The following is a 24,449-nucleotide window of genomic DNA, read 5'->3' as shown; positions in this document are numbered from 1 at the left end:
CCCCCAGTACGGCTCCCAGTACGGCTCCCAGCGCTCCCAGTACGGCTCCCAGCGCTCCCAGTACGGCTCCCAGCGCTCGGCGCGCCCCCCACCATGAATGGACCGCCCCCGCCCCCCCCCCGCAGCCTCATGGACCGCTCCTCCCCTCGCCCCGCCCCCTCCTTCCCGTGATTGGCTGCGGCCACCGCGTGGGCGGGCTCAATTGGCGGATCGATGACCTCACGCTGCGGCATTTGACGGACGGTGCCGGCGGCCAATGAGCGCGCGGGAGGCGGGGCGGGGCCGGGAGACGCCGCCGCCATTTTGTGAGCAGCGCGCGGCGGACGGGGCAGGTGGGGGCGGGGGGGGCCCGGGGGGGTTTCGGGACCGGGGACCGGGACCGGGGGCACACATGGGCCAGGCCCGGCCATGGCCCCGCTGGGGCGCCCGCAGCCCGCGGGGGATGCGATCCGGGACGGTTTGGGGGTGGGGGGGGGGGTCTCGGGCCTGTGGAGGGGAGGGGAGGGGTTTGTTGGGGGGGGGGGTCTCAGGTCTGACGAGGGGCTCAGCCCCGGAGGGACAAGAGGGATTTGAGGGGGGGGTCTCAGGCCTGGGGGGTTTTGGGGTTCGGGGCGTGCTCTGCCCTGCGGGGGGTGCAGAGATTTTGGGGTGTTTGGGGGCCTGCCCTGCAGGAAAAGGGGTGTCACAGACTTCGGTGGATTTTCGGGGTTTCTGAGGTTTAAGGTGGTTTTTGGGGTGTCAGAGTTTTAAGGTGGTTTTTTTTGGGGTGTTTGTGGGCACAGTTTAGGAGGGGGACAGCAGAGGTTTGGGGTGTTTATTTTGGGGGGGGATTTGAGGTGTTTGAGGCTCCGCCCTGAAGGAGCAGAAGCAAAATTTAGGGAGGATTTGGGATGTTTGGGGCTGTGCCCTGTGAGAGGGCCTCAGCCCCGGGGGGCCACCATGAGGTTCAGGGTTTCTGAGGGGACTTGGGGTGTTTGGGGCTGTGCCCTGAATGAGCAGGGGCAGAGTTTTGGGGTGTTTGTTTGAGGAGATTTGGGGTCTTTGGGACTACAGCCCCAGGGACACACACAGACGTTTGGGGGCTTTATTTGAGGGGCGTTTGGAGGTCCAGCCCTGAGCACAGAGGAGATTTGGGGTATTTGAGGAGGTTTTAGGGTGTTTTGGGGCACAGCCCCAGGGACACACAGAGGTTTGGGGTGTTTCAAGGGATTTGGGGACACAACCCTGGGCACACACACAGACATTCAAGGTGTTTATTTGGTGTTTTGGGGGGCACAGCCCGAGAGGTTTTGAGTTGTTTAAGGAGGATTTAGGGAGTTTGTGGGCACAGCCCTGGGCACACACACAGAGGCTCGGGGGATTTCGGGGGGCACAACCCTGGGCACACACACAGAGGCTCAGGCTGTTCCTTGCGGGGTTTTGGGGCTGTTTTTGGGCACAGCCCTGGGCACACAGAGGTTTGGGGTGATTTCGGAGGTTTTTGGGCACAGCCCTGGGCACACTCACAGAGGCTCGGGCTGTTCCTTGCGGGGTTTTGGGGCTGTTTTTGGGCACAGCCCTGGGCACACAGAGAGAGGTTTGGGGTGATTTCGGAGGTTTTTGGGCACAGCCCTGGGCACACTCACAGAGGCTCGGGCTGTTCCTTGCGGGGTTTTGGGGCTGTTTTTGGGCACAGCCCTGGGCACACAGAGAGAGGCTTGGGGTGATTTCGGAGGTTTTTGGGCACAGCTCTAGGCACACTCACAGAGGCTCGGGATGATCCTTGGGGAGTTTTGGGGCCGCTCGAGGCTCACGGCGTCGCTGTCCGGCGCAGGCGGGTCGCGATGGTGAAGCTGTTCATCGGGAACCTGCCGCGGGAGGCGACGGAGCAGGAGATCCGCTCCCTGTTCGAGCAGTACGGGAAGGTGCTGGAGTGCGACATCATCAAGAACTACGGCTTCGTGCACATCGAGGACAAGACGGCGGCCGAGGACGCCATCCGCAACCTGCACCACCACAAGCTGCACGGCGTCTGCATCAATGTGGAGGCCAGCAAGAACAAGAGCAAGGCCTCCACCAAGCTGCACGTGGGCAACATCAGCCCCGCCTGCACCAACCTGGAGCTGCGCGCCAAGTTCGAGGAGTACGGCCCCGTCATCGAGTGCGACATCGTCAAGGACTACGCCTTTGTGCACATGGAGCGGGCCGAGGACGCCGTAGAGGCCATCCGGGGGCTGGACAACACCGAGTTCCAAGGTGAGGCACGGGCCTGGACGGCGGGAGGGCTCTGGGGTTCCCGGCGGACGCTCCCACTGGCTCTGGGGTTGATCCCAGATGTGACCACGGTCGGCTCCATGGGCCATAAAGCGCCCTCGGGGCTCTGGGGTTGGTGTCGGTCGGTGCCTGCACCGCCGCAGCTCCCGGGGCCACCCGTGCGGCGTGGCCGGAGCGAGGGCGAGGGCTCAGGGGCTCTGGGCCGGGGAGGACGGGACTGACCCATCTCTGATTAACCAGCACGGCCGCCCCGCAGGAGGACCCCGACGGCGACGTCCTGTGCCGGGCCGGAGCAGCGGGTGACGCCAGGCTGCCGCCCGCCCTTGTAGCCTTGCCCAGCCTGGTAAGAGGGTGACGGAGGCGCCCGACCCCGCGCCCGGCGTCGCTCGGGCGCTTGACGGGGCCGAGCGGCCGGAATCGAGCCGCGGCGCTGGCGGCGGTGATGGCGAGCGCGTCTCCCGGCCGGGTGCTCAGGGCGGCGTCCAGCGCTTCACCCACGTGGCGGCGGGGCCGGACCGGGCGCTCCTGGTGCTGCCAGGGCTCCACACATCCTGCCGCCCCCATTCCGGGCCTTCCCCAAAAAACAGCGACCCAGCCGGGCTGGCGCAGTGGCACCCAGAGCTGTCCCGGCCGCGTCCGCGCTTGGCTTTGCCTCGTGCCGCGCTCGGGCCAGGCCCCGTTCGCTCCGGGGTGCTTCCCGGTGTCGCATCCCTCTCGCCGCCGCTCCGGTGTTTTCCGGCGTGAACCTTTGCCGTCACACGGGGCCGGCAGTGCTGGGGCCGACCCCGGACTTCCGGGGCTTTGCCAGGCTGGCCGGCGCGGCCATGCTCGGCTGTGGCAGCACATCCTGGTCAGCCGCCGTCCAGCGTCCATCTGGTGGCTCACACTCGGTCCCGCGGTGGCTCCTCCCGCGCCGGTGGCTGTGGAGGGCTGGGGGGGTGGCAGCCGGTCCCGTCCTGTCCCACCGGTGCCCTGGCACGGCCGCACTGACCCTGCCTCTCGCGTCTCTCCCCAAGGCAAGCGGATGCGCGTGCAGCTGTCCACCAGCCGGCTGCGGACGGCGCCCGGGATGGGAGACAAGAGCGGCTGCTACCGCTGCGGGAAGGAGGGGCACTGGTCTAAGGAGTGCCCGGTCGATCGCCCGGGGCAAGTGGCGGACTTTGCCGAGGCCTATAACGAGCAGTACGGAGCCGTGCGCACTCCCTACACCGCGGGCTATGGGGAGACCGTGTATTACGATGAGGCCTACGGCGGGATGGCCGACTACTACAAGCGCTACCGGGTGCGCTCCTACGCCACGGCCTCGGCGTACGACGCCTACGCGGAGCAGACCATGGCCCAGTACTCCCAGTACGCCCAGTACTCCCAGGTCCAGTCCTCGGCCATGGCCGCCACCACGGCCATGGCCGGCCGCATCCCCACCACCTTAGACGCGTACGACCGAGCGCTGCTGCCCACCCCGGGCGCGGCGGCCGCCGTCGCCGCCGCCGCTGCCACCGCCGCGGCCGCCGCCGCGTCCTCCACGTATTACACCCGGGACAGGAGCCCCCTGCGCCGCACGGCCGCCGCGGCCAGCACCGTCGGAGAGGCGTACACGTACGAGCGTGGGCAGCTGTCGCCCGTCTCCTCGGTGGCCCGGGCGTCCCTCTACGACATGCAGCGCTTCGGGCGGGACCCGTACGCGGACCGGGCGCGATACTCCGCCTTTTGAGCCGGAGGTGAGCGCGTTGGCGGCTCTTGGCACCGCGGGGGGGCCCCGCTGCCGGTGCTCCCGGTTGTGCCAGTCAAGGTTGAGGCGGGTGACGGGTCACAGTGACACGGACGGGCCCCACAGGCGTTAAAGCCTAGCTGTGGCAAGGAGATGCCGTGGTGAGAGAGCGGTGCCGGTGTCTCTCTCACGGCTGTAACTCACGTTCTTGCTGGGCCGGGCGCCGTCCCGGCACAGTCCCCACGGGGTGGGGGGTTCCTGCAGAGCCCCCGGCCCAGGGGGGCAGCTCCTGCTCACACGGGCTGTGCCCAGGTCCCGGTGGGCCCGGGGTCCGAGGGGGCCGGAGCCCCGCCGCTGCTCCACGTCAGGATTCTCTTGCTGCCAGGAAGCCGCAGCTCTCCAGGGCACCGGGGCTCGGCATGGTTCCGGATCGGCCCCGGGGGCACCTGCGCCAACTCCTCTTTTCTCTTACAGGTAAGATTTGTGCGGCTGGACGTCGGGGTCCCGTCGCACGCCGACTCGGCGCCGCGTGTCTCGCGCCGCGCCGGGTGCCACCGCCGCCGCGTGCCGCTCCCGGGCTCATTCCTTACGGACGCGCGGCTCGTCCTCAGCCTGGGCAGGATTAGCTCAGCCCCTCCCCCAGCTTCCCCCGCCCCCCTGGGCAGGATTTTGCTTTTCCAGGTAGTTTTGGGTCCCCACCCCAGGCTCAGGTGTGAGCGCGCAGCCACAGCCGTCCCCCAGCGCCAGCTTTGCTTTGCTTCGCCGCCCCCTCGCTCCCCCAGAGCTCTTCCCGAGTCGTCGTTTTGCCTTTTCTTTTCCTTTATTTTTTAAGAGGGTGGATAATCCAGTGGTAGGTTTTTAGCCCAACGCTGTAGCTGACCGGAGGCCGCCGCGCCGCGCCGGCGGGGGTGGAACCCCCCCAAGTGATTTAGAGTCCCCCGACCCCACTTTCCGGTAAAATAAAATTTTTAACAAACGGCGCTGGCTCCGCCCCCGGTTCTTTCTTTGCACTCACATCCCCTCAGAACACGGCACGGAACCTTCTCGACTCCCAGGTGCTGCCTGTGCCCTGCCTGGCTCTGCCCATGCAGACCAGAGCCCCCGGGGAGGGGCTGCTGCAAACGGGAACACCCCCAAAACGGTCCTGAGGCCCCCCAGAGGGGCACCCACAGGTGACAGAGGGGATTTAACTCCCAGCTCTTCCTCCTCCCATGGGCGGCAGGAGCTGCCCACGGCTAATTAGTCTGTAGGCTGCCTTGTTTGGACCAAACTGGTTCATTTTGTCCCCAGACTGCTCCTGCCTCTCGGTGTTCATCTGTTAAGGCCATTAAGCCCAGGCTATGCATTTGGTGATGCTAGCAGTTCTGCCTTGCCAGCGCCGATCGGTGCCATGGTCACCCACGGGTGCTGCCATCACCACACCTGGGGACTTGGGGCCAGGCCCAGGGGTGTGTGGCCACCCCGGAAAGGAGAAACGTCAGATCCTCCTGCCTGGCTATTACCGTGGTGGTTAATGAGCCTTGGCCATCCCTCCTGCGGCACAGCCGGACTGGGCTCTGACCGGTCCTGGGGAGAGATGGGGTCAGGAAGAATGCAGGAATGGTCACGGTGGTGATACTGGTACCTGGCATGGCGCGCACCACCCCAGCTCTCGCTCGCACTCAGCACCACCCCTCAAAAGTAGCTTTCCTCACTCAAAACAAGCCCCGGCACAGGTCGGTGCCGGTGATCCTGTGCAGTGGTGTCGTGGCAGGGTAGAGTCTGGCCCTTCTGCTGCTGGCTCTGAACGCTGCTCATCCTCCAAATCCACTCCTTTATGGTGGGAAAGCAGCTCCAGCACTGGGAGCACAATCAACCAGGGCTGGGTCACGATGGTGGCACTGGGAGGTGTCCTCAGGGGTGGGAGTGGACCCCAGGACTGGGAAAGAACCAAGCGGGAGGCATCGGGCACCGGAGCAGACCTCAGTGTTTATTTACAGTCATAAAAAACCTCCGGCACCGTGCCGGGCCTGATGCTGGAAATGGGGAATTCACCCAAAAAATGGGACAACTCGTGGTATAAAAGAGTCTGAGCCTGCAACCATTGGCAGGTTATGAACCAGCACTGAGCGCCTGCAGAGCATGAACCGTGCGGCCACTGCCAACCGTAACCGCAGAACCTTCTAAAAAACTCAAACAGCAAAACCAGAAAGAACTGGCTGAAAAAGAACCGTCCGTGCCCCAGCGGGGCGGCAAGCGGGGCCGCGGCTGGCTCAGAGGCGGCGATGGTAGCCCGAGTGGATGCGGGCAGGGGGCAGGTAGTCACTGTAGCCACCCGAGTAGCGGGCATATTCGGTGTGCGCGTCCGGCAGGCGGCGGTAGTCCAGCGGGGACTTGGTGGGCGAGCGGCGGTACGCCAGCGGCGAGTCCGCTAAGCGCCGGTAATCGGCCAGCTCGGACAGACGGCGCTCGGAGCCGTACCTGGGCGAAAGAAGAGAGGGGGATCAGCCAGGGGGGATGGCACCCAGATCTGCCACCAGCGGCAACACCGCGTCCCGCCCGGGGACGCACCGCGATGGGCAAAGCCGGCGCAGGACGGGATCGGACACCGGACTCTGCGGAGGCCCCGCTGTTGTGCCACCGCCTCCCCTCACCCACACCAAGCCTGGCCCCTCCCCAGGATCTGCGCGGCGCGAGCGGAGCCATGGCGCCCACCGTGCCGGGCGATAGCGAGCCGCACCGGTGGCACATGGCGCCGGTCAAGCCGCGAGCGGTGCGCCGGAGCCCGGCAAGCCGGCGAGCAGCGGGAGGCAGGGGCGGGGGTCGGTGCCCCACCCGGCACCGTACCTTTTAGCCAGAGAGGACGATTTTTTGTACGGGTCGTCGTAGGCGGCGCTGCGAGGCGGGGAGAGGCGGGTGCGCTCGTAGGGTGGTGCGGCGGTGGCCTGTGCCAGACCCAGGTAGGAGCCTGCCGGCTGCCCCAGCTGGCTCGGCCCGTCGTAGGCGCTGCCTGGCTGGGCTCGGTACGCGGCCGCCAGCGCGGCGGAGGACGGCTGCTGTGCCGGGTAGGAGGCCGCCATGGTGCCGGAGGCCTGCGCCCGGTATGCGGCCGTCAGCGGGGCAGAGGCCTGCGCCTTGTAGGAGGCGGCGGCGACAGCGGCCTGGCTGCCGTAGGACGCGGCCAGCGAGGAGCCCGTCTGCGCGCCGTAGCCAGCAGGGAGCGCGGCGGTCGCGGGCTGGCTGCCGTAGGACGCAGGCAGGCCCGTTGCGGGCTGGGCGCCGTACGAGGCCGAGTGGCCCACGGTGGGCTGGGCGCCGTACGAGGTGGACAGCGCGGGTTGGGCACCGTAGGAGGCAGAGTGGCCGGCCACAGGCTGGTAGGCAGCGGCGGCGTGACCTGCCACAGCCTGGGCGCTGTAAGAGCTGGCGTGCACTGCCACGGCCTGGGCGCTGTAGCCGGCAGACAGCACGGCGCCGGGCTGGGCGCCGTAGGAGCCGGCGTGGCCATCCATGGGCTGGGCGCCGTAGGAGCCTGCAGCCAGCTGGGTGCCGTAGGATGCCACGTGCACAGCCACAGCCTGGGTGCTGTAGGAGCCGGCAGAGCCGGCAGCGGGCTGGGCGCCGTAGGCGGCGATGGCGGGCTGAGCACTGTAGCCAGCTGAGTAGCCCGAGGCAGGCTGGGCGCTGTAGGAGGAGGCAAGGGCAGCGGACTGGACCCCGTAGGAGCCGAGGGAGTTGGCGGCCGTGGGCTGTGCGCCGTACGAAGCGGCAGCGGTGGGCTGGGCGCCGTAGGAGCCGAGGGAGTTGGCGGCAGCGGGCTGAGTGCCCGCAGCACCCAGGGAGCCGACTGAGGGCTGGGAGCGGTAGGCGCTGCCCAGCGAGGCCGAGGGCTGTGTGCGGTACGCGGCGGCCTGGCCCGTGGTGGGCTGTGGGCGGTACGCCACGCCCAGGGAGGCCGAGGGCTGGGCTCGGTACGTGGCCCCCAGTGAGGCCGAGGGCTGGGCGCGGTAGGCGGCCGGCTGTGCCGTCATGGGGAGCGTCACCGCCGCGTAGCCGGCGCGGGTGGGCGAGCGCCGCAGCGGGCTGCGGTCCCTGCCAAAGTAGGAGGGGGAGGCGGGCCGGGGCTGCGCATCGAAGGCGTCGTACTTGGCGCCAAAGCGCTGCTGGTAATCGTACAGGGAGGGAGCGGTGGCGTAGCCGGCGCCTGTGGCCGAGGGGAAGGCGGCGTCGGCCGCCCGGCGCTGCTGGTCGAAGCCCTCGATCTTGGGCTGGAACTTCTCACGGTACTCGAGGCCGATGCGCTTGGTCTTGTCGACGCCGAGGGCGGGCGGTGGCGCCTGGCCTGTGCCCTTCTTCTGCACGTTGGTGGAGAGCTCCACATTCACCCGGCGCCCCTTCACCTCCTTCCCATTTAGGTTTTCGATGGCAACTTTAGCATCGGCTTCGTTCTCCATGTGCACAAAGGCATAGTCTGACAAAGCAGCAGAGAGAGCAGTGAGGGGAGAAAACACAACTCGTTACAGGAGCCGGCACTAACGAGCCGTGCGGCGGCAGCGGGACGGGCGCAGGACGGGCGCTGCTGGTCCCAGGACGGCGCTGCCGGCCCCGCTCGCCGGAGAAGACACAACCACCACCATCGGCTCTGCCCCACGCTCGTTTGGTCACGGCCCACCCGGCGTCCCCCAGTTCACAGCCTCCCCCAGCCCGCCTGGCTCCCTCCGTGTCCCCCCAGGCTCTGCCTCCTGTGCCCCCTCCCAGCCCCTCCCTGGCACACGGGGACGAAGGGCCTGGGCTGGGCTGGCAGTGCCAGCAGCGTGGGCTCAGTGGGACGTCCTGGCAGTGAGCGGAGCAAAGCTGAGAGAACCGGCGCCAGCACAGAGAGCGGGACAGAGGAAGGGGGGGAGAAAGCGGGGAGAGGAAGAGGAGACAGAAAAAGACCAGGACAGAGAAGGCAACAGGGACTTAAGACAGAGAATAAGATGAGGGAGAAGAGGGAAGGAAGGGGGGAAGGAAGGGCCTGAGCACCCCCCGTGAGTGCCCAGCCATGGCGAGGAGCCAGTGCCACACGGCATAACCGCAGCTAGGCAGCACAGAGGCGTCTGAGGACAGCGAGGAGCAGGGAAGCAGGACCTGGTGGCAGCTCTGGTGGCTGCCTGTGGCACTTGGCCCAGCAGGTTTGGGGGCTGGATGCCCCCATGGTGGTCGGGGGGCTCACCCCCGTGGCACGACGGGTCTGGGGCCGGCACAGGGCAGGAGGGCAGCGACCCCGTGGTGTTTCCCTGCAGTCACAGACCAAGACCACCAGAACCAGTGACAACCCACCCAAGGGTGTGTGATGTGCTGGGAACATCACTGGCCAAGCAAACCCATCCCAGACCTCTGAGCATCAGTGCCATGTCCCCCTCTCCTTTGTCCCACTGGTGCCATCCCTCCCCACCCGGCTCCTGTCCCACATCCACATGTCCCACTCTGGAAGCCCAAAGAGGGGATGTCCCCTCCATGTCACCCCCAGCAGCCCTGCTGCCACCACCTGGGGGTGGCTGTTGCACCCCCAAACCCGAGGGGACGCAGGGCAGGTTCTGCCAGGCTGCGCTGGTGGCTGTGACCTGGGACGAGAGAGCAGAGGAACAATGTCCCCCTCCTGTGGGCAGGGCACACGGGCACTGCAGGGACATCACCGGGACTCCAGGGTCGGGTGAGAAGGGATGAGATGACAGCAGGGTCAGGGACAGGGAAGTGGAGTGACAGTTGTCAGTCCATCAGTGTGACACGGGTGACACTTGAGGTGGGGGTGGTGGGTGACCCCACCAGGCTGTGCTGGGGGTCCTCGGTTTGAAGCCATCAAACCCCTCAGGGAATTCAGGGGGTGTTCTGTGCATGTCCCAGCTCCGTGTCCGAGCGTGGCTGTGGAGGCCAGGCCATGGCCTGGGGATGATTTGGTCACAGAGGTGGCAGCAGTGGGCAGGGGGTCACCCCCCGGGGCTGGGGGTGGTGATGGCACCGAACAAAGCTGCCAGGAGGGAGGTTATGAGGGTGTTCAGGAGTGTGGGGAGCCCACCTGGGCCCCTTGAGGGAGGTAAGGGAGCATGAGGAGGTTGGCTAGAGAAGGCATAGTGTGGAGATTGAGGGGGCTGGGGAGCCCACACGGGCTCCTATGGCCCCACCTGGGGTTTGGGGAGGCGATTGCAGAGCACGAGGCCGGCTGGAGGAGGGTTATCGGGGGAGTTACGGGGTCAGGGGCACCCACAGGGGCTGACACAGCCCCACCTGAGCCTGGGGGAGGCGATCGAAGACACGTGGTTGTCAGAGGGGGGGTTAGGGGGTCTGGACCGCCCACACCGCCCCGGCCGGGGCGGGCGGAGGCCTTGGAGGAGGACGTGGTTGGCAGAAGGGGGGTTACGGGAGCTCACTCGGGCTCGCACGGCCCCGCTCGGGGCAGGGGGGAGGCGGCAGGAATCCCCCCCCGCTCCACCAGCCCGGGCCGCGCCGGGGTCCGGGCGGGGGCGACGCCGCAGTCGGACGGAACTCGGGTGCCACGGATCACCCGGCGGCGCGGGCCGAGCTGAGCGGCGGGGGCCGCGCGGCCCCGGCGGCGGGTCCGGTACCTTTCACCACGTCGCACTCCACCACGGGGCCGTACTGCTGGAAGAGCGAGCGCAGCTCCCCGCTCGTGCACGCAGCCGACACATTCCCCACGAAGATCTTGCAGGTGTTGGTGGGGCGCGGCCGGGATGGCTCCACCACGATGCGGCGGCCGTGCAGCTGGTGCCCGTTGAGCTGCGAGATGGCGCGCGCGGCCGCCGCCTCGTCCCGCAGGTGCACGAAGGCGAACTGTTTCATGAGGGCGACGCCCAGCACCGGCCCCGCGGCGCCTGCGAACAGCTCGCTCAACTCCTCCGCCGTCGCCTCCTCGGGGACGTTGCCCACGAAGAGTTTGATGCCAGGACGCATCGCGGCGGGGATCGCTGTGGGGAGCGCGGCGGGGACAGGACCGGCAGCGGCGGCGGCGGCTTCAAAATGGCGGCGGTTCCTGAGGGCGGCGGGGGCGGCGCCGCGCGCAACGCGCCTGCGTGCCGTGCGCACCGCCCTGCCTCAGCGCGCCTGCGTGCCGTGCGCCCCGCCCTCTCTTTTCCCGCCGTGCTAGCCACGCCCATCTCTTCTTCTTTAAGCCACGCCCCCACCACCCGCTCCGCTCTGGCCACGCCCCCCCTTAAAGGAGCCGCAGCGGCTGCAGAGCGAGCGGCGTTTATTGGCTCCCGGGGGGCTCCTAGAGGTGGGGGCTGGGGGTCTCCATGGCGGGGGTCCCCGGTGCAGCCCCACGGCTGCGGTCGCGCTCCTCCCAGAGGGTGACGCCGTCGCAGGAACAGACGCGTTTGGGGTTCTGGAAGAGCCCGGCCGCGCGGGCCACCACGCCACAGGCCAGCCTGGGGACAGGGGAGGGTCAGGGGGGGTGACACCCCCAAACCCCCCCCACCTCGAGACCCCCCAGTGCTCACCCCGGCCCCGAGTTGCCGGTGACACGGGACAGCGGGTGGGACCCCCGGCCCAGATCGTCCTCGCCCTCGGCCACCACCACGGAGCGGCCGATGATGTCCCAGACCTGGGGAGGGGGACCTGGGGGGGTCACAACCCCATAGAGCCCCCCCCCACATTTGGGGACAGACCCCCCCAGCCCCCAGTTCCCACCTTCAGCCTCGAGTCCTCAATTCGGAACTGGGCCCGGCCCTCGGCATCTGCCCAGATGTTCCCCAGGTCCCCGGCGTGCTGGGGGTGAAGGTGGGAGTCACGAGCCCCCCAAAACTCACAGAGCACCCCCAACCCCACAGAGACCCCCCCCAAACCCTCCAGAGACTCCCCAAATCCCCTCACTGCACCACAAAAACCTCCAAAAATCCCACCGAGCTCCCCTGACCCATCATTGCCCCCCAAAACCCCTCCAGCACCACCCCAAATCATCCAGAGACCCCCCCCAAATCCCCTCATTGCCCCCCCCAAACCCCTCCAAGATCCCCCAACCCCCTTCAAGACCACCCCAAATCCCCTCATCAGTCCCCCAAATCCCCTCCAAGACCCCCCGCCCCCAAATCTCCCCCCACCCCCAGCTCACCCTGTGCTGGTCCTGGGGTCCCCCGTGGGTCTCCCCGTCAGGGTTGAAGTGGCCCCCGCAGCTGGTTTGGGGGGGAATTGGGATATGGGGGTGAAATTGGGGGTCCCCACCCCCTGTACCCCCTCCCCCCGCGGCCCCACCACCCCTCTCACCTGTTACAGGGGTCCGAGAGGTCCCCGAATTCGTGGATGTGGAGCCCGTGGGGGCCGGGGGGGAGCCCGGACACGGCCCCTTCCACGAGGCAGCGGCCGGGGGAGAGCTGCAGGAACCGGAGCAGCCCCCGGACCCCCCCGGGACCCCCCAGCGCCGCCACCGCCGCCCCCCCCGGGGGGAGCTGGGGAGGGGCACGTCAGGATCCGGCACCCCCAAACCCCCCCCGGCACAAAAACAACCTCAGGGAGCCCAAAATGTCCCCCAAAACTGAGCCTAAACCCCGGCCAGGGACAGCAGAACTCCTCCAGGAGCGCCCAAACCCTCCCAAAATCCCCCCAAAACCCTCTTTGACCCCCCAAACCATCCCAAAATCCCCCCAAAACCCTCTGTGACCCCCCCAAACCATCCCAAAATCCCCCCAAAGCCTCCCAAAATCCCCCCAAAACCCTCTGTGACCCCCCAAACCATCCCAAAATCCCCCCAAAACCCTCTGTGACCCCCCTAAACCGTCTTTGACCCCCCAAACCCTCCCAAAATCCCCCCAAAACCCTCTGTGACCCCCCAAACCATCCCAAAATCCCCCCAAACCCTCCCAAAACCCCCCCAAAACCCTCTGTGACCCCCCTAAACCCTCTTTGACCCCCCCAAACCATCCCAAAATCCCCCCAAAACCCTCTTTGACCCCCCAAACCCTCCCAAAATCCACCCAAACCCTCTCTGTGACCCCCCCAAACCCCAGTGTAACCCCCCCAAAACCCTCTATGACCCCCTCAAACCCTCTGTGACCCCCCCCAAAACCCCTGTCACCCTCAGGGGAGCCCCCCACGCCCTCGAGCACAACCCCCAAACCGCCAAACCCCTGATTGTGCTGGGCCACAGCAGCACCCAAACCCCACTGGGACACCCCAAGCCCCCTCAGGACACCCCCAAACCCCACTGACCCTCGGGGGAGCCCCCCATGCCCTTGAGCACGGCCCTGCACCCCGAATTCTCCAGCAGCTCCTGCACTCGCTCGGCCGCTGCCGTGGTCTCCACCAGCACCGACTGCTCCTGGGGCCGCAGCTCCAGCAGCTTCACGTCTGGGGGGGCACAGGGGGGCTCTAGGGGGTCCCCCAAAAGCCTGGGGCCTGGGGGGGGTCGCCGGGGTCTGGGGGAGAGCCCGGGGGTCTCACCGGGGGCCGCGTCCAGCGCTGCCCGCACGGCATCGGCGCAGCCCTGGCAGCTCATCTGCACCGAGAACTCCAGCTGGGGGGGGAAACGGGGGGGTTCGCGCCCCAAAATCGGGCGGGGGAAGGGAGAAAACAGGGCGAGAATGAGAGGGGAAGTGTGGGCACCTCAAAAAATGGGGGGTGAAAAGGGAGGCGGCACCCCAGAAGTGGAGGGGAAGGAGCCCTGACCCCGCAGAGCTGCCAGGGAGGGGCCCTGGAAGTGCTGTGGAAGGGATTCTGCACCCCCAAAAGTTGTTCCTGAGGCTCTGAACCCCCGAGCCCGCCCTGCCAGGGGGTCCTGCACCCCTTTACAGGGGATGCAGCGCCCCTAAATGCTTCTCACGGGGTCCTGAACCCCCAAACCCTCCCGGGAGGGGTCCTGTACCTCCAAAACTGCCATGGATGAGGCTCTGAACCCCCAAACCCCGCCGGCGACGGGGTCCTGCACCCCTAGGAGTGCTCCTCACGCGGCCCTGAACCCCCAAGCCCCCCTCGCGAACGCTCCTGCACCCCAAAAGCGCCGTGGGCGGGATCCTGCACCCCCAGATCGGCCCCAAAGCAGAGCGTTTCACCCCCAAACCGCCCGTCCTCCGCTCCCCGAGCCTTCGAGCCCCTCCGTTCCCCCTTCCCCCACTCCCCGAGCCCCTCGGCCCGTCCGGTCCCGGCCCCCGGTCCCGTCGCGGGGGTCCCGACCCGGCAGCTGCTCCCGCCGGCCGCCGGCGCCGCCATGGCCGCGGACTCTGACCCCGGAACCGCTCTCGCGTCACTGCGCCTCGACGGACCCGTTCTGCCGGCGGACCGGATACGGCCGCACTGCAGGGGAAGGGTTTGACGGTGGAACCACTTCCGGCGTCCTGTCGTCATGGCAACGGCGCGGGGACCGGAATGGGCCCGACTGGGAATTTGGGGGGGTTTGACGAGCCTGGGGGGGATTTTGGGGGGCCGGAAGGGTTTCAGTGGCTTGGGGGGCTCCTGGGAATGCGACAGTGGGAATGGCGGCGCCCTGTGGGATGCAGTGGAGTTTTGGGGGGCCCGCGGTGGGGAAATTTGGGGGTTTCCATGGGGGGACGGGGGCTGCAGGGGTCAGGGGGCTCATCCCGCCCACGGGGACACAGCAAGGACCCCCAAAATCCCCTTGGGTGGGATCCCTAAAGTGACCAGCACTTCCCCTCTGACCCCCCCAAAACGCTGTGGGGCAATAGTTGGAAAAAATCCCATTTATTTGTCCCAAAATGAGCACAGACACGGCTGAGGGAGGAAATCTGGGGATCACGGGGGTGGAAATAGGAGACCCCCAAAATGATGGACCCGCCTACGAGGGGTTAGAGCCCCTCAAAAACAGATATCAGCCCCCCGCAAGGACCCAGAGCCCCCCAAATCAGGGGTCAGCGCCCCCCAAATCAGGGGTCAGGATGCTCCAGAGGACTCAGAGCCCCCCCAAATCAGGGGTCAGGACCCCCCAAAAGCACTCAGAGCCCCCCCAAATCAGGGCTCAGCCCCCACCAGGGACTCAGACCCCCCCAAATCAGGGGTCAGGACCCCCCAGATGGCTCTGAGCCCCTCAAATCAGGGGTCAGGACCCCCAACTCAGGGGTCAGAACCCCCCAAAGCACTGAGAGCCCCCCCAAATCAGGGGTTAGGACCCCCCAGAGGGCTCAGAGCCCCTCAAATCATGGCTCAGCACCCCCAACTCAGGGCTCGGCACCACCCAAAGCACTCGGAGCCCCCCACCCCTCAGCCCAGCCCCTCCCGGACCTGCTGCACCACCCTGGCCCTCACGGCCCGTCCCTCGCGAGCCCCCGGCCCGGGGGGCGGCGGCGGCTGCGGGGGGGGCTCGGGGTGCCCGGGGGCGGGCGGGAGCCCCTCGGGGGGCTCCAGGGGGACGCGGCGGCGCAGGGCGATGTTGTGCAGGATGCAGCAGGCCAGGAAGATCTGGCAGACCTTGGGGGGGCTGTACTGGAGCCCCCCGCCCGCCAGGCAGCGGAAGCGGCGGCGCAGCAGCCCCAGGGTGCGGCGCAGCGGGGCCAGGCCGCGCGCGTGCAGCGCGTTGTAGCGCAGCTCGGCCGCGCCCCGCGGGCCCGAGATCGGCGTCAGCAGCCACGGCTTCAGCGGGTACGAGCGGTCACCTGCGGGGGGAGGGGGAGAGATGCACCTGGGTTACACCTGGAGTGCCAGGGACACACCTGAGCCAGCCCCAGAGCACCAGGGAGACACCTGGGTTACACCTGGAGTGCCAGGGATACCCCTGGGTTACACCTGGAGTGCCAGGGATACACCTGGGTTACACCTGGAGTGCCAGGGATACCCCTGGGTTACACCTGGAGTGCCAGGGACACACCTGGGTTACACCTGGAGCAATCAGGGATACACCTGGGTTACACCTGGAGTGCCAGGGATACCCCTGGGTTACACCTGCAGTGCCAGGGACACACCTGGGTTACACCTGGAGTGCCAGGGACACACCTGGAGCAATCAGGGACACACCTGGGTTACACCTGGAGCAATCAGGGATACACCTGGGTTACACCTGCAGTGTCAGGGAGACACCTGGATTACGCCTGGAGTGCCAGGGACACACCTGGGTTACACCTGCAGTGCCAGGGATACCCCTGGGTTACACCTGGAGCAATCAGGGATACACCTGGATTACACCTGCAGTGTCAGGGAGACACCTGGATTGCACCTGGAGTGCCAGGGACACACCTGGGTTACACCTGGAGCAATCAGGGATACACCTGAGTTACACCTGGAGCGCCAGGGGCACCCCCAGGCTAACCCCAACCGCCAGCGGGTTCGTGCAGTGCCCCGGGGGGATGGGACTGCAGACCCCCCAGAGCACCCCCAGGTCACCCCCATATTCCCGAGACCCCCAGCTCCCCCCTGATCCCCAAACCCCCTCCCCCCGCAGCCAGACCCCCTCCTTCCATGAGCCCAGATCTCTGGGATCCCCCCAGACCATCCCAAAGCCCCCCAAACCCCCCTCACCCAGCAGCCAGCCCCCCTCGGGCCTGCTGCCCTCCATGAGCCGCGCCAGGGCCGAGTTCTCGAGCACGGTGGCGTTGGCACACGAGCCGGGGAACTTGGCCACCACGTTGGTGATGTGGCCGCGGCGGTCGCACACCACCTGCATGTTGATGGAGTGGAAGTTGGCGGCGTTGCGGAACAGCGGCTCGTTGTCGGCCGGCGCCCGCAGCGCCACGTGCATGGCGCCCACCAGCCCCAGCACCCCGGGCAGCGCCGCGGGGCCCCCGGGGGGCGCGGGCGCCGGCGCGAAGGCGATGTACCGGGCCGCCCGCCGCTGCAAGGCCGCCAGGAACTGCGCCAGGCAGTTGGACATGGCCGACTGGCTGATGCCCGTGCTGAGGCGCGACGCCGTCTGGAAGGAGCCCGAGGCCAGGAAGGCCAAGGCCGAGGTGACCTTGACGGCCACGGGCAGCGCGTGGCTGCGGCCCGTGAGGCTCTGCAGGTCGGCACCGAGCTCCCGGCACAGCGCCGCGATGGCCGCCCGGTCCAGGCGGCAGCGCCGCAGCGCCTGCTCGTCGCTCAGCTCCAGGAAGGAGCAGCGCGCCCGGTAAATGCGCTGCGCCGGGTAAGGGCGGCGGCGGCGGCGGCCGCGGCGGGGGCTCGGCGACGGGGATGGGGCGGAGGGAGCACCGGAGGGCTCGGGGAGGGGGCTCCGAGACGGGGCGGTGGGTGCGGGGTGTAAGGCGTGCTGCCGGGCATGAGTCCGGCCATGATCGCGGTCCCGGTCGTGGGTTTCATCCCGGTCCCGGTCGTGGGTTTCATTCCGGTCCCGGTGCTGGTCCCGGTGCTGCTCCCGGTCCCTGTCACAGTCTTGATCCCGCACCCGGTGCCGATCCTGGTGCTGCTCCCGGGCCCTGTCACAGTCCTGATCCCGCGCCCGGTGCTGCTCCCGGTCCCAGTCCTGTTCCTCGTCGCTGTCCCGGTTCTGTTCCCGGTGCCGGTGCCGCTCCCGGAGCCGCCGCAGCAGCAGCACCGCGTGGGACATGGGGGGCGGGGCTACGGTGAAAGGGGCGTGGCAAATAAGCACGAGGAGTGGCTAATGCTGGAGAGGCGGGGCCAGAACCGGCCGGTCCCGGTGGCCGCGACACCCCGGTTTCTGACCGGGTCGAAGCCGCTTGGGGTAGTCAACCCCGGTGCCGGTGCCGGTGCCGATCGATCCCGATGGGAGCGGTTGGTCCCGCTCTGTCCCGGTGCCTGTGGGGCCGGTCTGTCCGTGTCCCGGTGCCGGTCCCTGTTGCTGTCGGTCCCGGTTCCGCCGGCTCCGACCCTCCCGGCACCGCCGGGCCACGCCCCTCCTCCGCGCTCTGATTGGCCAGCGCTTCTGTCACGTGCCCTAAAAAGCCCCCACCCCTCTACTCACTTCCGGCGCGCCGCCGCTCCCCATTGGCCGCCGCGAGGGCGGGAGCGCTTTGTGCCTGACGCTGTCCGGGCCGCCGCTGGGCGGGGCTTCGCACCGCCTCGACCAATCGTGTCGCACCGTTCAGCCGCTCTCGGCCAATCAGCGCGAGCGGTGGGCGTGGCCCCGCGTGAGGCGGCCACCGCCATTTTGTTGCCGGCATCGAGTACCGGGCGAGGGGGGGGGCGCGGTGAGACTCGGGGGTCCCGGGTGGGACCGGGAGGGGCCGAGGAGGAGCGGGGAGGGGGCCGGGACCCTGCTGGCTGAGGGGGAGGGTTGCACGGGGTCCCGCGGTCTCGGGAAAGTTCCGAGGAGGGGGCTCAGACCTGGGATGGGAGAGGGATGAGGTCTGGGGGGAGACCTGGGTCCCCCTCCATGGCCTGGGGGCTCACGGAGCACAACCGGGGCTGAGACTCCGCTTGGGACCCTGAAGGAGCCCGGGCCTGGGGGATCTCTCCTCATCCCCTTTCCCCTACCCGGAGGGGCTGCGACCCCTCAGCGGGAGCGGGGGTTGTGCGGGTGGGGTCTCACCGAGCCCCCCCTTCCCTGCCACCCCTCAGGCGGGTCGCGATGGTGAAGCTGTTCATCGGGAACCTGCCGCGGGAGGCGACGGAGCAGGAGATCCGCTCCCTGTTCGAGCAGTACGGGAAGGTGCTGGAGTGCGACATCATCAAGAACTACGGCTTCGTGCACATCGAGGACAGGACGGCGGCCGAGGACGCCATCCGCAACCTGCACCACCACAAGCTGCACGGCGTCTGCATCAATGTGGAGGCCAGCAAGAACAAGAGCAAGGCCTCCACCAAGCTGCACGTGGGCAACATCAGCCCCGCCTGCACCAACCTGGAGCTGCGCGCCAAGTTCGAGGAGTACGGCCCCGTCATCGAGTGCGACATCGTCAAGGACTACGCCTTTGTGCACATGGAGCGGGCCGAGGACGCCGTAGAGGCCATCCGGGGGCTGGACAACACCGAGTTCCAAGGTGAGGCACAGGTATGGGGAGCACGAGGCTGGGAGGGGGCACGGGGAGGTTCTGATATGGGAGGATTTTGGCTGATTTTGGTGTTACCAGCCCCACTCTGTGGTTGGTACTGTGTTCGGGGCTTTTTCTTGTCCCAGAGCGCCGGAATTTGGCTCTGGGGATGGTGCCAGGTGCTGTCCCCGTGCCCTCGTCCGGTGTCAGGGCTGGGGGCACCGTGGTGGCTCCACAGCACTGGAGTTTGTAGGAATTCCGGGGGTTTTACCCCAGACTCGTTGGTCAGGGTGAGTTCCGCCTCTGGGGTCGCTTCACGGGACCGGTGGGGTCCCCGTGCTGCTGGAATTTGAGGGAGAACGGGGCTGGGAGCCAGCGCTGTGTCCCATTGGCACCCCTTGTCCCCAAGTCCTGCCTGGAACCGCAGGGAACCCCCTTGTCTGCGGGGCCTGGTACCCACGCTGGTGGCTCCTGTCACCCCCCACCCTCAGTGGTGCCAGGGGTGGCTTTCAGGGGTCCCACGGTGCCCTGGGTGGCTCCCGGGGAGTCCCCATCGCTGCTGCCACCTCTTGGGGGGTCCCATGGTGCTGGTGCCATTTCTGGGGGTCCCATGGACCACCAGCCCCAGCCCAGCTTTGCCACCCCGGTCTCAGATGTTCCGATCTTTGACATAATTTCATCTCGGTGCAATAATTAAATAACTAAAATACAAAACAGCGGCTGGAGTTTGTGCCTCTGACAGGGACCCCAAACAGAGCAGCCCCTGGGCGTTCATCCCCTCCGTGTGTGCACAGGAAGGTCTGGGGGTTGTCACCTCCAGCCATGTCCCCAAATGTCCCTCACCTGGCTGGGCCGCAGCTGCCCAGGCCCTGTGTTGTGCCTCGGTTCCTGGTCTCTTCCCTGGGAACATCCCACGGTCCCAGCAGTGGCTCTTGGGGGTCCCCGAGGGGTGGTGGCAGTTCGGGGGCCCCCCATGGTGCGATGCTGGCACTGGGGAACCCCACAGTGCCGGGGGGGATTCTGGGGGCCCCCAGCAGTACCAGGGTGACGCTGAGGGGACCCACGACAGATTGCCAGTGCCAGGGATGGCCCTTGGGGACCCCGCAGGGCGGTGCCAGCCCTGTGTGACCCCACAGTGTCAGAGCAGGGGGCGGCTCGGGGGTCTCTCTGCCTGATGCGGGTGTGGAGTGCGGCTTTGGGGATCTCACGGCCTTGTGCCTGTGCTGGGATCAACTGTGGGGATCCCACGGCCTTGTGCCGGTGCTGGGATCAGCTTTGGGGATCCCATGACTCGATGTTGATGTCGGGGTGGCTCTGGGGGATCCTGTGGCCCGGTGCCAGGTCGGGGTGACACCAGGTCTCCCTCTCCCCAAGGCAAGCGGATGCGCGTGCAGCTGTCCACCAGCCGGCTGCGGACGGCGCCCGGGATGGGAGACAAGAGCGGCTGCTACCGCTGCGGGAAGGAGGGGCACTGGTCTAAGGAGTGCCCGGTCGATCGCCCGGGGCAAGTGGCGGACTTTGCCGAGGCCTATAACGAGCAGTACGGAGCCGTGCGCACTCCCTACACCGCGGGCTATGGGGAGACCGTGTATTACGATGAGGCCTACGGCGGGATGGCCGACTACTACAAGCGCTACCGGGTGCGCTCCTACGCCACGGCCTCGGCGTACGACGCCTACGCGGAGCAGACCATGGCCCAGTACTCCCAGTACGCCCAGTACTCCCAGGTCCAGTCCTCGGCCATGGCCGCCACCACGGCCATGGCCGGCCGCATCCCCACCACCTTAGACGCGTACGACCGAGCGCTGCTGCCCACCCCGGGCGCGGCGGCCGCCGTCGCCGCCGCCGCTGCCACCGCCGCGGCCGCCGCCGCGTCCTCCACATATTACACCCGGGACAGGAGCCCCCTGCGCCGCACGGCCGCCGCGGCCAGCACCGTCGGAGAGGCGTACACGTACGAGCGTGGGCAGCTGTCGCCCGTCTCCTCGGTGGCCCGGGCGTCGCTCTACGACATGCAGCGCTTCGAGCGGGACCCGTACGCCGACCGGGCGCGATACTCCGTCTTTTGAGGTGAGCGCCGGCGCCTCTCCCCGGGCGCGTCCGCACCGCCGGTGCGCCCGGTAACGGCCTTTTCTCCACCCAGGATCCCCACGGACCCCCCGGGACTCGCCGCCCTTGCCGTGGCTCCGCGTCCCCCGGACGTCACCGCCGCGTCAGGTCAGACGTGCGCCGGGTCGCCGCCACCGCGTCCCCTCCCCGTCACCAGGAACCCTTGTCCCCGCCGGAGCCGCCACGTCCCAGCGCCCGCGTGTCCCCGAGTGTCGCTGGGTGTCCCCGTGTCCTCCACCTCCCCTGACGTCTGTGCTCTCTTCCAGGTGCGGCAGCCTCGGATGGAGCCGTGTCCCCCTGCCTCAGCCCCCCCTTTTTGTACGGAGCTTCCCCAGAGTCCCCCCTGCCCGGGCTGGGTCACCTCGGCCTCACCCGCCCCTTCCCCAGCAAAATAAAAATTGTCACCAATTTCTGTCCCGGCATTTCTGCGCCTGGGCCGGATCTGGGCTGGGGGGCGGGGTCTGCGGGGGGCGGGGCCGCTTCTGGCCAATCAGAGCGCAGCGCCTGCGGCGAGTTTTAAATCTAGTGCAAAATATGCAAATCAGCTCGCGGTCAGATGGGGCGGAGCGAATGCAAATCCAGGGCACCAGCGGCCAATCCGATTTCCGGTAGGGGTGGGGCGGGGTTTATGGACGGAGAGAGGCGGGGTTATGCAAATTTACGCCGCAAGGGGTACCCGACCCCATTTCACTCCGGGACCGTGGGACCGAGTTTGGGCCCGGAACTTATTTCACACGTTCGCGTCACTGTTCCTGCCCGGACTGGAGTGGCTCTTGTGATGTCATTTCCGGCGCGACGCTGTCTCCCCGAGCGACCATGGCGCTGAACGGCGGTGAGGCACCGGCGGGACGCCCCCGAGCGCGGATCCCCCCGGGAACCCCCGTCAGCACCGGGAGTCACCCCGGAACCCCCACCCTCCACCGGGACCTTCCCGGGAACCCCCCCCCGACCCCGGGAACGCCCCGGGCCCTTCCGTGCGCCTTCGAGTCCCCCCCAGCTCATCCCAGGCCCCCTTAACCCGCTCTCCCCGCGGTTTGGGACCCCCCCGGTAACCGAGACCCCTCCGGTTCCCCCCCCAGACGCGGACGAGGCCGAGGCGCGGCGGGAGCGGCTGGACCGGGCGAGCCGGGCCATGGGCGCGCTGCTGCTCCGGGGGTACCGAATGTTGGGGAGCTGCTGCCCGGAGTGCGGGGTGAGCGGGGCGGCAGGGGAGCACCGGGACCCCCCCGGGATCCTCGGGAACCGGGGCGGCTCGGAACGGGGTCAGGGGGGAGGAGCCGGGACCATCCTGGGATTGGGAATGGGGGGGACGGAGGAGCGGGGGGGGGGCTTGGACCCCCCCACGGGAATTGGGGGGTCCCGGGGGGGTGGGGGAGGGGTCGCGGTGCCCCGTGACCCCCCGGTGCCCCCCCCGCCCCCAGACGATTCTGCTGCAGGACAAGGAGCAGCGGCTGCTGTGCGTGAGCTGCCAGGACCCCGCGGGGGGGCACGGTACGGGGCGGGGGGGGAATTGGGGAGGAAAACGGGGATTTTGGGGGGGGACATGCGGCTGGGAGGGGGGAAACGGGGAATTGGGGGGGGTGGGGGGCGGGAATTGGGGATTTGGGGTTGGAAGTGGGGAATTTCGGGGGGGGGCTCGCTGGGGGGGAAACGGCAATTTGGGGGTGGGGGAGGGGAACTGGGGGGGATTGGGGATTTTGGGGGGTGGGGGAGGGGATGAGCCGGGAGCGGAGGATGCGGAGGGGCGACAATTTGGGGAGGGGGAGGGGGGGCTGCAGACATTGGTGAAGTCTGAACCTAAAGGCTTTGGGGGGGAGGGGGAGAACCCCAAAATCTGGGACCCCGCCCCCCCCAAAGCCTCGCGGAGTGGGGGAGGGGCTCCCCCTCATCTCCTCCCTCCCCTCCCCCCCAGCTCCCGCCGCCGCCCGGCCCGAGCACTGCGAGGGGGCGGCGGCTCTGCGGGGAGCCCCCCCCGGCGCCGGGGCCGGGGCCGGGGCCGGTTTCCCCGGCGGTGCCGGTGACGGCGCCGGCGCCGCTCCCCACGGTGCCGGTGTCGGTTCCCCCGGTGTTGCCGGTGCGGGTTCCCCCGGTGTTGCCGCTGCCGCTGCCGGTTCCCCCGGTTCTCCCGGTGCGGCGGTGGCGGCGGCGCGGGCGGCGCTGCTGCAGAAGCTGCTCTGGGCCGCGCGGGAGCTGCCCCGCACCGGTTCCGTGGACGGCAGCGCCCGCCTCTGCCGCCTGGTGCGGGACTGCGCCCACGCCCTGCGCGGGCTGCGGGACCTGGAGCCCCCCGGCAGCGTCCCCGGGCCGCCCCCGGGACACCCCGAGCCGCCCCCGGGACACCCCGAGCCGCCCCCGTGACACCGGACCCCGGCGGGATGGAACGGCTCCGGTGGTGAACGGAGCTGCGGGGTGTAAAGGGTTAAATATCAGCTAAAGCCGGGGCGAGGCGAGCGGGGAAAAACGGGGTTTTGTGTTAAAAAAAAATCGGTGTAAAGTGGGTTTGGGGTGAAGAGTTTGGTGAAAAATGAGATTTTGTGTTAAAATAAAATGGTATCAAGTGGTTTTGGGGTAAAGGGTTTGGTGTAAGTGGGATTTTATAGAAAAGAATTCGATCTAAAAAGGATTTTGGGATGAAGAGTTTGGTAAAAAAGGGGTTTTGTGTTAAAAAAAAATCGGTGTAAAGTGGGTTTGGGGTGAAGAGTTTGGAGAAAAATGACATTTTGTGTTAAAATAAAATGGTATCAAGTGGTTTTGGGGTAAAGGGTTTGGTGTAAGTGGGATTTTATAGAAAAGAATTTGATATAAAAAGGATTTTGGGATGAAGAGTTTGGTAAAAAAGGGGTTTTGTGTTAAAAAAAAATCGGTGTAAAGTGGGTTTGGGGTGAAGAGTTTGGGGAAAAATGACATTTTGTGTTAAAATAAAATGGTATCAAGTGGGTTTGGGGTAAAGGGTTTAATGTAAGTGGGATTTCATAGAAAATATTTTGATATAAAAAGGATTTTGGGGTAAAGAGTTTGGTAAAAAATGGGTTTTGTATTAAAAAAAATCTGTGTAAAATAGGTTTGGGGTAAAGGGTTTGGTAAAAAAGGGATTTTATAGAAAAGAATTTGGTATGAAATGAATTTGGTGTAAAGAGAGTGGTAAAAAAGGGGTTTTACTTGGGATAAAATGGTTTGATATGAAATAAATTTGGTATAAAGGGTTAAATAAATTCGGGTTAAAAGGTTTTGATATAAAATAAATTTGGGATGAAAGGGATTTGATATTAAATAAATTTGGGATAAATGGGGTTGGATATTAAATAAATTTGGGATAAAAGGGTTTGATATTAAATAAATTTGGGATAAAAGGGTTTGATACTAAATAAATTCGGGATAAATGGGGTTGGATATTAAATAAATTCGAGATAAAAGCATTTGATATAAAATAAATTAGGGATAAAAGGGTTTGATATTAAATAAATTCGGGATAAAAGGGGTTTGATATAAAATAAATTCGGGATAAAAGGGATTTTCTGTAAAACGGATTGGGATCAAAT

General features: G+C 66.6%; 5 protein-coding genes across 11 annotated transcripts; 3 read left to right on the top strand and 2 right to left on the bottom strand.

Annotated features, from left to right (window-relative positions):
• Positions 1 to 179: 179 nt before the first annotated feature.
• Positions 180 to 18,527, top strand: LOC137467545 (RNA-binding protein 4B). 5 transcript variants are annotated; one of them, XM_068179035.1, is made up of 4 exons: positions 180 to 332; positions 1,814 to 2,235; positions 3,270 to 3,971; positions 4,436 to 4,940. In XM_068179035.1, exons 2-3 carry the CDS (start codon positions 1,824 to 1,826, stop codon positions 3,962 to 3,964), a joined length of 1,107 nt encoding a protein of 368 aa, XP_068035136.1. In that variant the 5' UTR covers positions 180 to 332; positions 1,814 to 1,823; the 3' UTR covers positions 3,965 to 3,971; positions 4,436 to 4,940. The 5 variants fall into 5 exon arrangements, with proteins under 5 accessions (XP_068035136.1, XP_068035138.1, XP_068035137.1 ...); XM_068179037.1 differs by lacking the exon at positions 4,436 to 4,940 and adding an exon at positions 2,510 to 2,596 and having other exon boundaries at positions 3,270 to 3,679; XM_068179036.1 differs by lacking the exon at positions 4,436 to 4,940 and adding an exon at positions 2,494 to 2,596 and having other exon boundaries at positions 3,270 to 3,679.
• Positions 5,911 to 10,971, bottom strand: RBM14 (RNA binding motif protein 14). 2 transcript variants are annotated; one of them, XM_068179030.1, is made up of 3 exons: positions 10,546 to 10,971; positions 6,788 to 8,411; positions 5,911 to 6,421 (listed from the first exon to the last, which is right to left on the bottom strand). In XM_068179030.1, exons 1-3 carry the CDS (start codon positions 10,889 to 10,891, stop codon positions 6,214 to 6,216), a joined length of 2,178 nt encoding a protein of 725 aa, XP_068035131.1. In that variant the 5' UTR covers positions 10,892 to 10,971; the 3' UTR covers positions 5,911 to 6,213. The 2 variants fall into 2 exon arrangements, with proteins under 2 accessions (XP_068035131.1, XP_068035132.1); XM_068179031.1 differs by lacking the exon at positions 6,788 to 8,411 and having other exon boundaries at positions 10,546 to 10,954.
• CCS (copper chaperone for superoxide dismutase) lies at positions 11,132 to 17,944 on the bottom strand. 2 transcript variants are annotated; one of them, XM_068179034.1, is made up of 8 exons: positions 14,102 to 14,234; positions 13,373 to 13,445; positions 13,125 to 13,279; positions 12,200 to 12,381; positions 12,048 to 12,108; positions 11,627 to 11,704; positions 11,437 to 11,540; positions 11,132 to 11,364 (listed from the first exon to the last, which is right to left on the bottom strand). In XM_068179034.1, the coding sequence occupies exons 1-8, from the start codon at positions 14,135 to 14,137 to the stop codon at positions 11,208 to 11,210; spliced, it is 846 nt and encodes a 281-aa protein (XP_068035135.1). In that variant the 5' UTR covers positions 14,138 to 14,234; the 3' UTR covers positions 11,132 to 11,207. The 2 variants fall into 2 exon arrangements, with proteins under 2 accessions (XP_068035135.1, XP_068035134.1); XM_068179033.1 differs by lacking the exons at positions 11,132 to 11,364; positions 11,437 to 11,540; positions 11,627 to 11,704; positions 12,048 to 12,108; positions 12,200 to 12,381 and adding an exon at positions 16,394 to 17,944 and having other exon boundaries at positions 13,213 to 13,279; positions 14,102 to 15,534.
• On the top strand, positions 18,399 to 20,885 carry LOC137467543 (RNA-binding protein 4B-like). Its single transcript, XM_068179032.1, has 2 exons — positions 18,399 to 18,810; positions 20,176 to 20,885. The coding sequence occupies exons 1-2, from the start codon at positions 18,399 to 18,401 to the stop codon at positions 20,868 to 20,870; spliced, it is 1,107 nt and encodes a 368-aa protein (XP_068035133.1). The 3' UTR covers positions 20,871 to 20,885.
• Positions 20,886 to 21,585: 700 nt separating this feature from the next.
• On the top strand, positions 21,586 to 23,597 carry ZNRD2 (zinc ribbon domain containing 2). Its single transcript, XM_068179028.1, has 4 exons — positions 21,586 to 21,742; positions 21,990 to 22,102; positions 22,332 to 22,458; positions 22,823 to 23,597. Exons 1-4 carry the CDS (start codon positions 21,727 to 21,729, stop codon positions 23,266 to 23,268), a joined length of 702 nt encoding a protein of 233 aa, XP_068035129.1. The 5' UTR covers positions 21,586 to 21,726; the 3' UTR covers positions 23,269 to 23,597.
• Positions 23,598 to 24,449: the final 852 nt, after the last annotated feature.

This window comes from Anomalospiza imberbis, unplaced genomic scaffold, assembly GCF_031753505.1.
Source record: "Anomalospiza imberbis isolate Cuckoo-Finch-1a 21T00152 unplaced genomic scaffold, ASM3175350v1 scaffold_671, whole genome shotgun sequence".
NCBI lineage: Eukaryota > Metazoa > Chordata > Aves > Passeriformes > Viduidae > Anomalospiza > Anomalospiza imberbis.
The sequence above is the reverse complement of the archived record's forward strand: the minus strand, read 5'-3'. Positions and strand labels throughout refer to the sequence as shown.